Genomic DNA, 18,388 nt, shown 5'->3' with positions numbered 1-18,388 from the left:
CTCACGTGCAAAGGCCAGGGCCAGCTCTCACGGGCCGTGTGACCTGATGGAAGCTCCTTCCCTTTTCTGAGCTCACTGCCACAGAATTACTGTGACATCATATGGGGGGCTCCTTTGACTAGATGTCTCTAGTTGACAGATTCAGACCTCTTGTTGGTAGACCAAGGTGTGGGGGTGTCACATGTGTGTTCCTTGTGCAGGAAGGACTGAGGAAGCCAGTACCCCAGAGCCTCTGCCCCACTGGCCTCCAAGAGCTGGTTCCTTGCGTTGGAGCCAGCCTGGGGCTTCCTTAGGAGCTGGTGCCCTGCACACAGCACAACTTGTGGGCTTTGGTCCCCAAGACCTGCACTCCCATCCCAGTAAAATGCTGCAACAGCTGCAGGTCCTGGGGCATGTCACCTAACCTCTCAGCTACTTCCTCATCCAAAACCGGAGGAAAGAGACACCTGCCTCATGGGGTGAGATGTGAAGTAGGAGAGCCCAGCAGGAGAGCCATCGAACCAGTGCCCTCCTTCCTTCCCTGCTCTCCCGCCAAAGTCACTCTTGGAGTATCCTGGACTAGAGAAACCAGGTCTTCTCTACAACTCCCCTGCTCCCCCCACGTGCCCCAGGGGGACTTCCCTACTGGGTCCGGCATCCCTGGGACTCAGAAAATCCGGAGCTGGCACAGGGCAGGGCAGGGTGTGGATGGCCCCACAAACAACCCCATGCTTCTAGTTCTGTGGTAGATGCGCACAGGGCCCTCCTGGAAGCCACACCTGGCACAAGTGCACTGGGCAACCCCTCCTTGAAGAGCCTTCCAGAACCACTGGCCAATTGTCCCAGGAAGGGCTGGGACCTCTGTGATGTAAGCGGTGCCCCAGGAGCCGCAGCCAGAGTCCTGAGCCTTCTGGCCCCACCCTCATTCCCAGGAGACCTGCAGAAGCTGCCAGGGGATGGGGCCCGAGGCCAGCTCTGCTCCCGACCTTCCTGCCGTACTCGAGGCAGCTCTGCTCCGCACTGTAGACAGCAGGGCGCCTCGTTCCTGGGCCGGGAGGAGACTCCCTCCCACTCCCCCAGGCCAGCAGGAGACAGCACATTGGGGGCTTGGTGAGCTGTGGCGAAAGGGAGGGACAGGCCATTAGAAACGGCTTCAACCTCAGGGCCTTCATCAGCATCGCCCTCAGCGAAGAGACTCAGAAGTCACCAGGGCTGCCAGACACCCACAAGGTCGCCACGGACCTGTGCCACGGGGTCTTTATTCCATCCATACAAGCAGAGGCCACTGCCTAGCAAGACAGCAGACCGTCGAGGGCCCCACACATCAGGGAGGCGCCTAAGCCAAACTCCCTACTTAAAGCAAACAGCTCCGCGTATAAATCCTCACCGGGGTGGGGGCGCTGGGTGTCAGGTTCCTGAGAGTAGATCAGGGTGGGAAAAGAAAAGAGGGAGAGGGCGCGAGGTGCATGGGTGCTGGGGGCTGGCTCAGGCCAGTCGGGGGGAGTGTCCTGTAAGGCCGCAGCCAACCGCGGGGGAGGCCAGGTGACCAACCGCCCCTCCTGTGCCCTGACACCCAGTGTGCCGATCTTGCCCGGGGCATGGAAGGAGGCCACACCTCAGAAACCCGGAGGCCCAGTCGGAGCTGGCTGGAGGCAGTGCGGGGAGGGGACCCCACCCAGGGTCACTCAGCAGGGCCAGAGCCCCAGCACCTCGCCCCTCTGAAACCCCCGTAGATCCGCCTTAGATGGCCCGTTGTCCCCAAGCGCAGTCCCTCCTCTCACCTTCGCTAGGGTGTCCACCACGCCCACGAGCGGCTGCTTTGCGGGATATTTGGCCATGTCCCATTCAAAGTGGGTCACAAAGGACGTCAAATCGACTGGAAGGACACAAACACATTTCAACAAGTGAGCCAGCATGACACATCCACGATCGAGACTGCTAAACCCCAAGCCAAGCGTCACTGCCGACACCAAGGAAGCAGTTAGTGACAACACCGGTGGGCAGGCTCGGGGCTCAAAGCAAACACCCCCCGTGGGGGCAGAGCCCTGAGCCAATTGGGGCCATCGGTAGAGCACTGGCAGCCCCCTCCTCCCTCTGGAGAACACGCCCGCAGCTGAAGGGCGCTGTGACAGATGCACTTCTGTGCCCCACGCTGTCCTGCAGACGGCCGCCACCCCAGGACGCGCCGTCGGGAGAGCCTGTTTTCTGGAGGCGGAAGCAAAGCGGGATGACGTTCTGAGCCGGCACGGGGCTCGTTCCCCACCTTCCCCTTCGCTGGGTTATGTGTTTCCAGGTCCCCAAAGGCACAGCAGACAGCATCAAGCCAACCCCGAGAAACCACGCAGCGGGGGCCCGTCCTGGCTGCTACCTGATGCGGGGCAAGCACCTCCGGCCTCCTGTGCCCGAGCACCAGACGAGGCAATTTCAGCCACGCGGTCTATTTCAAAGAAGGCATTTTTTAAACGTGAGCGAACTACTGGAGTCTGTGCCTGGTTTTTACTACCTGGCAGGGATGTGCCTTGTTCAGTGTCTGCCCTTCATATAAAGCCCACAGCGAACGGAACACACCGGTGTTTGCACACATTGCAAACACATTTTTTGTCTTCCTTCTCCAAAAACTAACAGAATCCACTGCCTTCACGCTGTTTCTGGCGTACCCTAAGCGGCTGTGGGGTGGAGGAGAGAGCCCCAGCGCCGAGGCCCGACAGAAGCGACCCGAAGGCGCCTCAGCTGACTGAGAGCCCCCAGGCCTCGAGCGATTTAGGGACGAAATCCGCTTCCTTACCTGAGAAATGGGGGAGCCACACACCTCAAGTGCCTGTTCTCTTCAGATTAGTTCTGTACACACTTGAAGAGCACTAACTGTGCCAGCGCCCTGTGCGTGACCTCTTTTGCTACGCCAGGTCTGTGGTAAGCAGGAAACTTGGCAGAAGCATCCATGCTATGGTGGCCCCTGGAATCCCTCCACCCCCAGCGGGAGCACCTTCCTCTGGCGCATTCCTCAGCCCGGGCTCCGCGTGCCTCACCTCCCCGTCTACCCTCAGACTCACGAAAAGGACCATGAAGCTCACAACATTCAGCCACCCTGCTGCGGCCACAGACCAGACACCCTCCCCGGGACCAGCGTCAAGGTGCTCACAGTTCACCAGGGAGGCCCCGAGGTGGACACGCCACAGTGCGCTGGTGACAAGCACATAGGGCGCTAAGAGAGGATGAAGAGCTGGCACTAGCTCCTCCTGGGGAGGGCAGCTGGCTTCTTCAGATGCGACGTGCTCCAGAGCCTGACGGGGAAGGGAGGTGGCCGTGTGGCCAGTGAGGAGGGTGCTGGGTGTCAGGCGAGGACGACTGGCAGCTTCGTGTGTTCAGGGCACAGGGAGTTACGGGGTAGAGCAGAGGGAACGGGGAATGTGGATGGAGGCTGAGCGGGAAGGACAAAGGCAGTCACAAAGGGTCGCATCTGCCCTGCATGCCGTGCCAATCACACCAGGTCCCAAGTACTCGGCCCCAGTATGAGCTGGGCATTGAACACAGGTCGCTCCAACTTGGGAGGCAGTGCCAAGCGGGGTCACAAAACAAGCCCACGGGGAGCTGCATTGCTGGCACTTGGGGAGCGTCCTCCATGGCTGGTAGGGGGCTCTAGGAGAGACGCCAGCGGGAGCTGGGGAGATAGCACGTTCCGAGGGGCTGAAGGAGCCCTGGGAGGGCGAGGCCAGGGGCAGGCGCAAGGCAGGCCTGGCAACACCCGGATTTCAAGCTCAGTGGCTCGGTGGAGGGAGGGGTACGCTCTAAGCCACAGAGCCATGCAGGCGGCAGGGAGGGGACAAAGGGGAGAGGTGGCGAGCACAGCCTGGGACAAGCCTAAGTTTGATGTGTGGGTGGATAAGTCCCCAAAAAGCAGATGGGAACAAAATAAGACCCAGAGGAGGGAACTGGCTGGTGGCAGATCACCAGCATATAAGAGGTAGGAAATGAATTAAAATAGGATGACAATGACAACTCTTAAGTAGCTGACGTTTTACTGATGGCTTCCCTTGGGCCGGGAGGCACGAGTTATTTCATTTAATTTATTCTTTAACCCTATCAAGTACCATCATCACCCCCGTTTTACAGATGAGGAAACTCTGGCACACAGAGTTGTGTAACCGCCGCTATAAAATGAGAAGTCGCGCAGGAGGCTCCTGACTGCCCGCCTGGCACACAGAAGGGACCGCGCTTCCCTTCCCCGCCACGGCACTGTCAGAGCACAGCCACCCTGCACGTGCGAAAGGGAAGCCCGCTCCTCAGATACCTCCTAGACCACCGGGACGCGGGAGGAGAGCTCGTTTTACACACGCACAGCATCGGCGCGGGAAGTATCATGGTGAGGACAAGAGACTGTCCTTATAGGAAGGGCCAGTAGCAGAGAGCTTGACCCACGCTCTCCCCCTGCGCACGCGCGCACCAGGGAGAGGCCGCGCGAGGACACAGCGAGGAGACGGCCGTCCGCGAGCCAGGCAGCCGAGCCCTCATCAGAAACCGGACTGGCTGATCTTGGACTTGCGGAAAATAAACGTCTGTTGTTTAAGCCACCCAGTCTGTGGTACTCTGCGATGGGAGCCCACGCTGAGTCGGACAGATTTGGGTATTAGTTTGGGTATTCGCACAGATTTTGGCGTTGCCACACCATGGTGGGGACACGACCGTGTCGCAAGGGCGCAGGCCTGGGCAGGAAGTGAAGGGGTCCGGCCCACACCGGCAGGGAGTGGTCCGAGGCTGACCAGGAGGACGGGGAGGGCTCCTGGGGCAGGAATGGCAGCGGATCCCGCGTCTGTCCCAGGCCCCGCCGCGCAGGTGCCCGGCGAGCTCACCCCACGGACGCCCAGGCCCGAGAGCCGGCCGTGTGGGCGCTCGCCACAGCCGCCCCGCCCTCCCCGGCCTCCGGCACCCAAGGCGGCTCCACGCCCGCCTAGTGCCGCCCGGCTCCCACTCTCCCCTCACTGCTGCTTTTGTCCGTCAACACGCAGGACAGGACGAATGGACGGAAGCTTCTGGAAGCTGCCCTGACTGCCCCTCCCCCTGCTGGCCTGACGCTGTGTGGCCACCCCGGGCCTCTGGCTCTCTCAGGCTCCTGGAGGACAGAGATTATGACTCACTCGTCTCTGTGCCACCAGAGCCTGTCGCAGCGCCCCACACAGAGCACGTGCTCCACAAACACGCTCAGAACACCGGCAGAAACCTTCCTGCTGGCCACGCCTGTCCAGCTCGCACCCTCTGCTGCTCAGAAGAGACGTTTCAGATCACTCTGGTCTCTGCATTCTCACCGCAGCCAAGGACGTTATGGCACCGAAGGGCTGAGGTCCCCCTTTTCACTTGAAGCGCCCCCACCGTCCCTCTAGACTCAGCCACTTCCTGCGGCTCAGTCCCTCTTTCCACCACAGCACGCTTGGGGCTGTGAGTCTGTCCCCCAGCGAGGCTGTGCTTCTGGGCTGTGGCGGTCACCTCCACGTGCCCAGTGCGTGCTGAGGACACTCCCAGAGGGTGTCAGACAGGGGTCTCCCGGCGGGAGCCTCGAGAAACCTCTGGGTCTGTGACTGTGTCTTCCTCTCCCCTGTCTCCTCTCCCATGTCCCGAACATCAGCTCTAGCTCTGGACACCGACCCTGGCCCCAGACCAGGCACCCAAGGACCCTTCCCCGTCCTCACACAGTGTCTTTGGTAAGAACACGGTCTGAGGACAGCTCTCTGCCATTCCTCCGGCCTCCCTGCACTCGTGGTACTGCTCAGGAGGAACCCCTGCCGGGAACCTCTTCTGCCCAGGTCAAGTCGGTGAAGCCTGGTCCCGGGGTGGGCCATGTGGGGCCTGGGCTAAGGGCCTGTGAGGTCAGACTGTGACCCAGCCAGGCTCGCCCCATATCAAAACACGCTCAACACAGGCCGGCAACTCTTGAGCAATAACGATCTCACCTGAGAACCAAAACAGGTCCTGCCCAGCAGGCAGCAGAGCGAAGGACTGTGACCACACAGGCCCATTGCCTGGTTAACCAGACAGGCCCTTGGGTGTTTCTCTCTTCTGCGGCCATTCTAGGGCCCGGGCCAGACCACGAGCGGTTTGCTCAGCTTCTGCGGCAATCAAAGCTATCTATGTCCTTCCACGCTCCCGGCTCAGCTGCGGGCGAAGAGCAAACAAAAACAAAAGGCGCCGAGGCAAAGCTAAGAGCCTGCGCAGGGATTATCATCAAGTCCATTCACAGGTGAGAAAAGTAAGACCCAAAGAGGCGACTTTTGGACCGGGTCTGACCGGCTTACTGGCCCTTCCTGGCAGCGGTGCCCTAAATTCCCCTGGAGGAGATAGGATTAAAACGCAACGATGAGTTCCTCTAGTTATTCTGTCAGTCACTAGTTCCTGGGTGCCACGTAGAAGAAAAAGATTTCCTCATTCAGATAATATGAGGAAAGCCTAAGTCAAACAAAGTTTTAAAAGGTCTCTTGATTGCAGGACTTTTCAGAGCCTTTAATATGCTAACGTGCATTGTCAAGGTTCGGAAGCTACCATGGGCCCTGTCCCACAGTCCTGGGCTTTTGTACAGGGTTGGTTTACAGAACAGGCTTTAGAAGCTCTGGTCTTGGGAAGTTGTTGAGACCCAACTCGCAGGAGGCCTAGAGATAATGGAACATTAAAGAAACAAAGCTGAATTTTCTCCTCCTGAGAAGACAGGCACCTGTCAGAGTTGACGCCATCGGGACTGGAGCTGGACACCACATAGTAATAACATCTAACTTTAAGTTACATTGATTTTGAGTAAAATGTAAGCATTTTGGTAATTATTTTAACACGAGCTTAAACCCTCATGCCCTAAAGACCAGTTTCCGTAGAAAGCAGCCCTCTCCCTTAGGTCAGCTCCGCAGTCTAGGAGGCCAGAGCCCCACCCCTGAGTCACACACTGGGACGTAAGATCAGTTGGTCAGCTTGACAAAGTAATTTTTTCTCAGCATCAGAACAACATCTCAGTGTGTCAGATAGACTGCATTTCGGAAGGTATTTGGTAATTTCCAATCCATAAAGATTTTTATTTGCCATAAAATGATTTGCTACCTTTAATTCCACCAGCTTGCGCAGGTTGGAAAAAACCCGAAGCAAATGGTTCCTTCTAACAATCACACAAGGAATGGCCTGCTGGGCACAGGGACCACCCCCAGAGGCTCCTTGCAAGTGAACCCCATGGAGGCCATGCGGAGCCTGCCGCTTAAGCTTCCACTGTCCACGAAACAGGCAGCCTGCGACAGGCCGGCAGGACACCAGGCACAGCCATCGAGGCAGGGAGCAGACCACAAGCAAAGAAGCAGACGTCCACCTTGAACTCCGCAGAGTCAAAGCGGGCCCAGTTTCCAGGTGCCATGCAGTGCAGCCTGGAGAGCCAGGGTGACAGGAGAGAGAGAAGGAAAGGATGAAACAGCAGCTATCTGTGTCATATGGATATCGTGACCAAGCTACGAGGCTACTACTTCAGAAACCGTCGCAACGTGATCACTGTACCCCGACAACCAGACTGAGAGTCCACCTTCCCAGGGACATGCGGGCATCACACTGAGCACGCACACAGCAAACAACGCACAACCTACTCTTTAAACATTTCATTTTTTCCTTCAAGCCTGCAATATAATAAGGTGGAGTTATTAAACCACATAGACATGCAAAGCCAAGATCGCATTTGGGGGCATGAACATTCCCATTTGTCAGTTTAAACAAGTAAATAAAAAATCTTTTTATGTTTCCAGCAGGGAAAAAATATAGATATGTGTTACGTTTATAACAAATGGCATAAATATTACATATACAATAAATACAGTCATGCACTGCTTAGCGATGGGGATATGTTTTGAGAAATGCATCGTTAGCTGATTTCATCATTGTTTGAACATCATTGAGTGCACGTCCACAAATCCAGACGGTAGAGCCTACTCCATACTGAGGCTATCTGGTCTCGCCTGTTGCTCCTGGGCTGCAAACCTGTACAGCATGTCACTGCACTGAATACTGTAGGCAGTTGTAACACAGTGGTACGCATTTGTGTATCTAAACATAGAAAATGTATAGTAAAAGTACAGTATTTTTATCGTATGGGACCACCGTTGTGTATGCAGTCCAGCACTGATCAAAACATTGTTACGTGGCACGTGACTGTACTCCCATTTTCAATATATATGCATAGAGTCAACGTAAGTTTAATTCTCTCTACACATATTTAAACATATTTAATTCTAAAGTTTCCAAAGTCTCAAAGTTTTTGTCTTGCACATTTTGAATGCATTCAAATAGTACTATGCACATAATTAATGGGCCCCAAACATCACTGGAATCTAAAGATGTATCCTATCAGCACAGGTGAGGTAGAAATTCCAAATGCAAAATACGCTACATGAAGCATTCGGCGTAGCCCTCGGTCTGCCATGTACGGGGCAGCAACTAAAGACTCGTTGGAGGCATTTCTCAGCACATGAAGGCATTTTTCACCCCCCATTAGAGAAAAGGGATAAATTAGTTGAGGTGAGGTGGGTGGGCAGAATTTCCCACGTGGAGAGAATTGAGGCTGATGGAGGGGGCGATGGGCCCGAAAACACGAGCTGGGCTTAGACCCCTTGAGCTCATGTTCACGGCCAATTGCACAGAGCTCAGCAGCAGGGTAAGCAACGCCACATGCCTTAGGGACAGAACAGCAGAGCCGTGAACTTATGAAGGGCATGGCCTCCAACCTAGAGGTGCTGCAGAGCTACAAGTGGAGCGCACGGCCTGTGCCCGGCCCGCCAACTCAGAGCACCCGTGGTCCGCGCGGCCACAGCGACGCTGCGATGGTCTCGAATGAGCAGGAGAGCGCTCGGCATGAGTAGAACACCTCATCGACCTACCTCCGTTGGCCAGAAGGTTCTCCTGGACCTTCCCCTTTGAGTCTTCCATGACTTCTGCCACGCTCTGGGCCATCCTCTTTATGAGGCTTTGCGGAGAGAAGAAAAAGCCGGTTAGAGTAGGAAGCTGCCCGCGGAATGTTCTCACGCGCTGCTGGCAGGAAAGGCAACTGGTGACAAGCTTTGGGGGAACAGTTTGGCAGTATGTATGAAGAGGCTTAAAATGTTCGCAGCCTTCGAACCAGTAATTCCACTTCTGAGAAACCATCTTAAGGAAACGGGACACACAGAAAAAGCTCTCTGAATAAAGAGATGTTCTCTGCAGCTCTGTTGCTGACAGCAAAAAACTGAAACCACCAGACGACTCAACAGTAGGGAATTGTTTAAGTAAATGATGGTATATCCAGCTGAGGAATTACTAGGCAGCCGTCGGAAATAAAGCTTCAGAGAATTTCTAATACCGTGGAACAAAGCATGTATTATAATGTTACGTGGAAAAAAACAAGATACCAAATTATGCAGACAGGACGGGCACCGGCTGCAACTATGTGGAAATGTTCTTCCTACTCCGCAGATTTTCTACTGTAATCTGATGTTGCTTGCATAATTAGAAAATTAAAATTTTTTATCTCCAGAAAACATACTGAAGGCTTTAGAAAGCATGGGAAAGAAAAGGAAATTGTAGGATTTGGAAGCAAAAGGCCTCAAATTTGCCATGATTCTGCCAGTTACCGAACGTATGTATGATTTTGGCCAAACTGATTTGACTTCTTTGACCCTCAGTTCTCTTACCTATAAAACGCAGACTATACCCATTTTGCAGGATTATTATTAATATTAATATAACTCATCGGGCACCGGTCACCTAGTAGCAGAGAGAGCCTGCTCCAGGCGGCTGATCAACCTGTGACCCGACTGGCAATCACGGCAGACTAGGATCCAAGTCGGAAAGTTCTGATGATCCAGTCTTTGCCGCAGGCTCTCTCTCCACTTTCTCCTGCTCCCAGGAGCGGGTGGCGTTTGCGGGAAGCGTGGCCCCAGGCCACTGAATCCCAGATGGAGTACAAGGTGTTCTGCTGTTGCCGGCACTGGCCACATTGGCCACTCAGAGCGCGAAGCCCAGGGGCCCGGGGCCCAACGCAGAAAACCGTGGCAGGGAGCGCTCCGGAAAGCCCTTGATAAAAGCAAAGAAGTGAGGGAAGGAGGGTCACAACTGCCTTTCCTGACTATCTAAGGAATATGTGTTCATGGTCAAAAACTGAAAACTGCAAGTATAAAGCAGTTAACAAAAAAAGAACCAGACTTCCCCACCCAAGAGGAAATACACTCAGTGTTCTGGCGTGTTTCCAATGGCTCAATGCCTGAATGGATTATGTGAGTTGAAACCTTCTTTTGCTGGCACCCACCATTTAGTGGTGTGTACCAAGTGACAAACATTCTCATTTAATCCTCACAAAAATTCCCAAAAGGTGAGTATTATCCCATTTTACAGATGCAGAAACTGAGGCCCAGAGAAGTAACGTGCCCCTTCCCCAACCATCCAGTCTGTGTGTGGACTCCAAGGGCAAGGCTCTTGGTCATCAGGCCACACTGCCGTCTTTGCAGTCACTCTGGGCTTAAATTTCCACCAATGTGTTGGCCTTTCTTAGAATAGTAGTTAATAGCATCTTACTGATTATAACCTTGGACAAGTTTCCTAACTAATCTCAGTGCCCTCAGCTGTAAAATGGGACAATACTCCTTATCTCACAGAGTTCTGTGGAACTGGGTGCAACGGATATAAAGAATCAGGTCCCTGGGAGTTTGTGAGACACCTTGACATATGCTCTAGGTAACCCAGGTGGACTGTTTTGGGTTCTCTGCCCTCTGAGTCTCACCTGGGTGGATCTGGCAGGAGTCAGAGGGAGGGAGAGACAGCGTGGTTCCCTCCCAGTTTAGTAACCTCAATCCCCTCATCCCTCCAGCCTAGGGGATGTGATGACGTCTCTCCACCAGCCTGGGTTCCTGTGCTGTCCCTTCGGACTCTCCTAAAGCCCACACACAACTTTGCGTCTCTTTATAAGGAGACCCTCCTCAGATTATCCTAATGTGAGTGTGTCTTCTGTTATCTGTTGGGACCCTGATTCAATAAATTCGTTCATTCATTCATTTACTCCAGTCCCACACATTAAGCAACTGCTGTGAGCCAAGTACTGTTCTAGATGTTACGGACAGAACAAAGTCCCCACTCTCATGGAGCTTCTACTTTAATGCTGTCGACAGTTCCTCTTTTATGGTTACAGTGACACATGCAAGGTGCTGTCTCCTATTGTCATATCCCCTACAATACTTTCAATAATTACTTGAAAGAGTAATTATTGCACAGAGCCTGGCTCACAGCAGCTGCCCGGCAGTGTCTGTTGAATGAATAAACGAACGCCGGCACTCCACAGCATCTAAAATTACACCTGTGCTCCCTTCTGTCCTAACGGACCTAAAAACAGAACTCGCTCACCATTGTGTTATGACTCTTTGCTGCTCCCCATCCTGGCTTCTAACAAGTTGTTAACTGCAGCAAGTGCGGCCCTCAGGCATGTACACTGCACCGGAACGTCTCAGAATAACCTGGTCTGACCAAGCTCAACTGCCAGGAGAAGCACTTGCTCCACATGACAAAGCAGCACCGACTCGGCTGTGATCATTAACTACGGTTGTTAGCAAATTGTGGCATTACTGAATGAGAAAATTTTTCTCACTGAAAGGAACCTCAGAGCCTATACGCTGTTCTGAACTAGGTTTTTCACCTTGCAGCTCACTGCGAACACCCTTTCCCGTAAGAACAGAACCTACTGGTCCCTTTCACGTATGGCTAGCATTCCATTGCGTGGCTGTATCATAGCTAACTCTCTACTATTGGACATACGGGCTGTTTCCACTTCGATATGGTACCGTAACACAGGTATTGCGCCCACCTGCGCAGGTACGTGTGAAGAATAAGTTGCTGAAAGAGCAACTACTGGAATGAAGGATATTTACAATTTTAACAAGTCAGCCCCAACCACCCTCCAAATGCAGAGTGAAGGTGCTCTCACACCCGCAGTGTCGGACGGCCCGTTCCCTGACCCTTGCCAGCACAGGTACGACGAATCTTTCTAATCTGCCCATGTGATAGCTGAGAAATTCTGTCTCATTGTTGCTCTCGTTTGCATTCCTTTGATCATCAGTGAAACTGCACGTCTTTCCTCATGTTTACTGACTCTATAAAAGGCTGTTTTTTCTTCTGTGAATGGCATGTTCCATATCTTTTGCTGGCTTTTCTACCAGCCTCTTTGTCTCTTCCAAAATTTTATTTTTTTGATTTGTATGAGCTCTTAGGTGTTTTGGAGAACTCAATGCTTGAGGCAGCGTTTTGAGCTAAGTGACATCCCCATTTTGGAGATGACAAAATCAAGACATAGGGAGCTAAAGGTCACCCTACACAGTAAAGTGAGTGTCAAAGCAGAAAGCCATGTTCTCTGATGCTAGTCGAAAGTAAACTCTGCCACCTTTCTGTAAAATGCCTGACAAAAATTTCTATTAACCCATAAAGGAAGATGAACAAATCACATTTTTTAACTAAAAAGGCAACTGCAAACATTACACAAAGACCTCCAACGCAACGTCGATTACACCGCTCTACAGTGCTTATGTGTCAACGTTCGCCGACCTGTTCACTTAAGATGTGTACATTTCATTGTATATAACCTTACCTTGTTGAAAAATTTTTTTTCTGAAAGCAGACACTACCTTAATCGAGTGACCAAAGCTACCATCACCCACAACCTGAAAGGTCAGCAACGCGCGCCTCCTGCCGCGAAGCGCCCAGGGGAACACGACATCGCCTGTGTGGGGCTCTTGCCACAGGTGCAGAACCGGAGTCTGACCATGAGGAAACTTCGGATGAGTTCAAAGTAAGGAGCGTTTAACAAAATAACTGACCTATACACTTTGAAACACTCAGTGTCGTGAAAGTCAAAAGGTCAATGAGTGAGCGCACCAGTTCAAGTGTGGCTGAAGAGACACGGACCGTTCATTGCAAAGGCAGGACGCCACCTCCATGTTTACCATTGTCTAAGAAAATGCGACGATTCCTTTTGTGGTGATATCCAAGTGAAATCTGTAGATTAAATAACAGTTTTGTATTCCTGATTTTGATCATTGTACGAAGGTTATATAAGAGAATGTCCTTGTTTTTAAGAAATACCCTACCAAGTGTTTAGAAACAAAGGGACATCATACATGCAACTTACTCTCACAGATAGAGTCCAGAAAAACGGAGAGACAGACAAAGAGAGAAAGCAGATGTGGTAAAGGGTATATGGGAATTCTTCTAATAATCTCGCAAATTTTCTGGAACTTTGAAATTAGGTCAAAATAAAAGTTTAAGCATATACTTAAACAAGAATCCTGAAAGAAAAAGGAAAAAACTGGAAAGGAAACCAAACTGTTAACACTGGTTATTATCTTTATGCGTACAAGATGGACAGTTTTGGTTTCTATGCATTTATGTAATGCTACAGCTATGTTTGAATTAGTTAAAACATTACTTTGGCAAGTAGAAAATAAAAATAACTAAATGAAAATAGACTTTGGGAAGCCTAAGCGGGAGGATCACTTGAGGCCAGGAGTTCAAGACCAGCCTGGGTGACATACTGAGACCCTGTCTCTACAAAAACAAACACACAAAAAAACAAAAATTAGCCAGGCATGGTGGCGTGCACCTGTAGTCCCAGCTACTTGGGAGGCTAAGGCAGGAGGATCGCTTAAGCCCGGTAGTTAAAGATTACAGTGAGCTATGATCACACCACTGCACTCTAGCCTGGGTGACAGAGCAAAACCCTGTCTCAAAAATAATAATAATATAGTAAATCATAATAAAATAAATATTAAATAACAAAAATAGACATGGCAGCATTATTCTCAATACCTAAAAGGTAGGAGCAATTGAAGCATCGGTCCACGGATGAATGCACAAACAGGACGTGGCGTGTCCATACAATGGAATATTATTCAGCCTTACAAAGGAAGGAAATTCTCTCACACGCCACAGATATGAGCAAACCTCGAAGACATTATGCTAAGTAAAATAAGCCAGTCACTAAAGGACAAATATCATATGATTTCACTCACAGGAGGTACCTAAAATCGTCACAGTCATAGAGATGGAAAATAGAAAAGTAGTTGTCAGGGGCTGCAGGTGGCGGGGAGGAGGAAATGGGGAGTTATTGTCCGGTAAGTACAGAGTTTCAGTTTTGCAAGATGAAAAGTCTTGAGGATGGAGGGTGGTAGTGATTGTACCGCAGCGTCAATGTACTTAAATGCCACTGAGCTGTATACTTAAAAATGGTTAAAATGATAATAAGTAAGTAAACGGCCATAAGTAAATAAATAATAAAAATATATTTTAAAGTAATAAATAAATTCCCGAAGTTGAGTAAGAGGGGGGTGGGAGGAGTGGGGGCGTCACCCAGGTGTGAGGCAGGGCAGGCAGGGAGCAGAAGCCTTCAGGAGCTGGGCGGGCAGCACCCAGACACCTGCCACCTGCCACCTGCGGGGAGAGGCGCCAGGAGAGAAGCGGCTGCCTGAGGCAGCGCCACACATCTGCCTGGCCAGGTGTACGATGGAACTGCTGTCTTTCCCTTCTGCACACACTATGGGGCACCTCTCAGCCCTGCCGATTTCTGAGCCCTAAGCTCCGAGAGGACACGAGCCCCCCTGCCCTCGGGGAGTAGGATGGCTCAGGAGCTAAGAGCCCAGTGGGAGGGGGCTCCTGAGATCTGTCTCTTCTGCGACCACAAGCCAGGAGGTGCCTCCACATAGTGGCCCCAGGACTCTCCCAGGCCACACAGGGGACTAGAAGGAAGACGCAGGCACCACAGGAATCTGCAGGTGAGAGCCGACCTCCCCATTCCCTTGAGCCCACCAACGCCAGGGCCCAAGCAGAGGCGGGTCTTCCTAAATGGCAGCAGGACACAGTGTCTCCAGGGTTTTGACGCAAGAATAACAATCACTTCCATCTGAAGAGCTTTCCCCAATCCTCAGAAAAGCACTAAGATTTTTATCTGCATCCTTGACAAACAAGGCAAAGTCCTGGAGCCGAGCTGAGGAAGCTGAAGCTCAGAGAGGTGGAAGGGCTGGCCCAGGTTACTTGGCTGGCTGCGGCAGAGTCAGCCTCTAAAGCAAGTCTCCGCCCACCGTGCCAGGTGCTAACAGGCCCCTTCTGGATAACCCCTGGCCCCAGCCCACCCCCCAGGGCCCACGGTCCCCCGGGGGTCCATGCCCTGAGAAACAGGACCCAGAAACCTCCACAGAGTGGGGAGCATGGTCCCCCTCCCCTGGTGACGCAGGAAGCCCCTGAGCACCTCACCCTATCCTTTGTCTCTCTACTTCCTCCTCTGCAAGGACAGTGAAATCTACGAGCCCCGAAGCAAAGGCATTAGGAAAACGTGACTGGAGCGCAATTAAGTGACTTTCTTTTTATAAAAACAAAGGTTCAGTGAGGCTTCTAGGAGGTTCCCCGCTCACTCGAGGACTCTGGCCACAGACACACCATGCTTTAAATTCCAACCTTGCTTCTCAGAAATCGGCGTTTAAACACCGGGCTGATCTACAGTGGGGTTCCCTTGGGCAGACTGTTGTACAACCGCTCAGCAAGATTACTGTCCTCAGGCCACACCGTCCTTCGCCGTCCTCCACCATCCTTAGCTGGGTTTCCTTCAACAGCCTCCACACTCCCTTCCCTGCCGACCCCAGTCTGGCCCCTCCTGTCCATTCCCCCCACGCAGCTGGCGGGATCTCTCTAAAGATACACACCTTAGCATGTCACTGCACTGCTGAAACTGCGCTGACGGTTTCCCAAGAAGTTCAAATATTAACGTTTAAACTCCTTAGCAGAGATTGCAAGGTACCCCCACTCCAGCATCATCTTTTGGCGCCCCACCCCCTCCCTTGCCCTTCCTGCACCAGCCTTCCAGGGCCACCAGGATGCCACTCACCCTTTAGGACAGTCCAACGGCCCCTCCTCTAAGCAAGTCATCCCTAACGAATACATTACAGCATTGGCTACTCAGGACACAAATGTATTGGGTACCAATCAGGAACCAGGCGATGTCACAGGGACATAGCGGTGAACAAAACAGATCTCAGGCCGGGCAAGGTGGCTCACACCTGTAATCCTAGCACTCTGGGGGGCCAAGGAGGGAGGATCACTTGAGGTCAGGAATTCGAGACCAGCCTGAGCAAGAGGGAGACCCCTGTCTCTACTAAAAATAGAAAAATTAGCTGGGCGTGGTGGCGCATGCCTGTAGTTCCAGCTACGCAGGAGGCTGAGGCAGGAGGATCGCCTGAGCCCAGGAGTTTGAGGTTGCTGTGAGCTAGGTAGATGCCATAGCACTCTAGCCCAGGCAACAGAGTGAAACTCTGGAAAAAAAAAAAACAAAAAAAACAGGTTTCAGTTGTGCCCTCACAGGGCTTACATCTGAAACCTCCCTCCACCACGTCAGTTACGGCACTGTGCCAATATGCTGGTCTCCTCTCCTGGGTGCTCCCCTAAACAATAAGCTCCCTGAAGATTTATTCACGGTGCTGTCCCTGACTCCTGCAACCATCCAGCAGCTCCTGAAAAGACACAGGTGTGCAGCAGTGCCCGGCGGCTAAACAGACACCTGAGATGTAGGAGCAGGGCATTGGTCCAATGTTACTCAGGCCACCACGGTCCCCAGACATCTTGGCTTCAATCTCCTGTCACCAGCATTGAGATTGTCTCTTTATCCATCTACCTCATCTCCCAGAATGTGAACCTTTCACAAAATCTCATAGTATTCAGTACAGCTGCAACACCAAGCTTAGCCGATGGCAAGGGGGCCCGGCCTGGAATCTCAGGCATGATCTGCTTTCCCCCGAAGGCATGTCCAGCCCATAGGACAAGGAATCAACCCAAAGGTTTAAGGGGACGTTTGTACTCACACTTTGGGTACCCACGACCCAGCTACCTTGAAGCGTAGGTGTTTACTCAAGAAAAATGAAAACGTATGTCGGGCCAGACGTGGTGGCTCACGCCTGCAATCCTAGCACTCTGGGAGGCCAAGGAGGGAGGATCACTTGAGGTCAGGAGTTCAAGATCAGCCTCAGAAGAGCAAGACCCCATCTCTACTAAAAATAGAAAAAAATTAGCTGGGCAACTAAAATAGAAAAAAATTAGCCGGGTGTGGTGGTGCACACCTGTAGTTCCAGCTATTCGGGAGGCTGAGGCAGGAGGATTGCTTGAGCCCAGGAGTTTGAGGTTGATGTGAGCTAGGCTAACACCATAGCACTCTAGCCTGGGCAACAGAGTGAGACTCTGTCTCAAAAAAAAAGAAAACGTATGTCAATACAAAGATCATGAACGTTCATGACAGCTTTATTCATAATAAACAAGAACTAGAGACCATCTAAATGCCTCCCAACAGGTGAATGGGTAAAAAATTGTGGCTTACCCATAAAATGGAATCTCACTCAGCAGTAAAGTAGTAACTATTAATATGCACGCAACATAGACAATGCTCAAAATGATGCTGAGGGGGAAAACCCAGACCGAAAGAAGTGCACACTATGTCATTCCATTTTTGTAAAAGGTCTTTTAAAAATGCAAATGATCTGCTAGTGACAGAAGGCAGATCAGTTCTGATCAGGGCATGGGGAGAAATTGATGACGAGGGGCATGAGGATGCTTTTGGGGTGGTGGATTTGTTCATTATCTTGCCTGTGGTGATAACTTCACATACACATCAAAACTCATCAAATCATACACTATAAAATTTGTCATTCATTTTACATCATTTATGTCTCAATAAAGCCATTGTTTTAAAAAAACCAACGCTGAAGTAGCATTGGTTACCTACCAGGTTCACAGAAAGCCAAACGTCTGACAATACCCTCTGTTAGAAAGGTTATAGGGGAACATGGGCTCTCGCTCCTTCACTGCTCGTGGACGTGCAAAGTGGCCATCCCACGGGGACAGAATCTGGCAACATGTACCCAAAAGACAAAAGCATAGGACCCTTGGACCCAGAAATTTGCTTCTGAGAATTTACCCTGCAGATATACCTGTATGTGTCTACACACAAAGTAATAATGTATGTGCAAGATTATCTATTACAGCTCTGCTGGTAACAGCCTCCTTCCTCACAAAAGCAAATAACCCAAGTGTCTATCTCTAGGAGTTAATAAACTAGTCATTAACTGTGGTTAATAAGTGATGCTCCCTCCACATGGTGGGATGGTAGATAGTTTAAAAAGCAAGAAAGCTCTCTGTGTACTGAGGGGAAAAATCTCCTGGGTATATATTCTTAAAATTTATTTGTTTGTCTATTTATTTATTTATTAGAGACAGGGTCTCACTCTGTTGCCCAGGCTGCAGTGCAGTGGTGCAATCATAACTTCAAACTCTTGGGCTCAAGTGATCCTCCCACCTCTCACCTCAGCCTCCTGAGTGGCCAGGACGATAAATGAGAGCTACCATGCCCAGCTAACTT

The 18,388-nt window shown here is 51.5% G+C and overlaps 1 protein-coding gene across 2 annotated transcripts in view; it reads right to left on the bottom strand.

Moving 5' to 3' along the window:
* ATP6V1C2 (ATPase, H+ transporting, lysosomal 42kDa, V1 subunit C2) overlaps nt 1-18,388 on the bottom strand; it is a 73,317-nt gene that overhangs the window by 16,070 nt on the left and 38,859 nt on the right. For both annotated transcript variants that reach the window (XM_012648901.1, XM_012648902.1), the window contains exons 3-5: nt 16,868-16,886; nt 8,862-8,947; nt 1,761-1,855 (exon numbers count right to left, since the gene is read on the bottom strand). In XM_012648901.1, coding sequence (XP_012504355.1) covers nt 1,761-1,855; nt 8,862-8,947; nt 16,868-16,886 — 200 coding nt within the window. The remainder of the gene's footprint in view (nt 1-1,760; nt 1,856-8,861; nt 8,948-16,867; nt 16,887-18,388) is intronic.

The sequence above is a fragment of the Propithecus coquereli genome, unplaced genomic scaffold (assembly GCF_000956105.1).
Source record: "Propithecus coquereli isolate 6110/MARCELLA unplaced genomic scaffold, Pcoq_1.0 Scaffold298, whole genome shotgun sequence".
Classification (NCBI taxonomy): Eukaryota; Metazoa; Chordata; class Mammalia; order Primates; family Indriidae; genus Propithecus; species Propithecus coquereli.
This window is presented reverse-complemented; position numbering and strand designations above follow the sequence as displayed.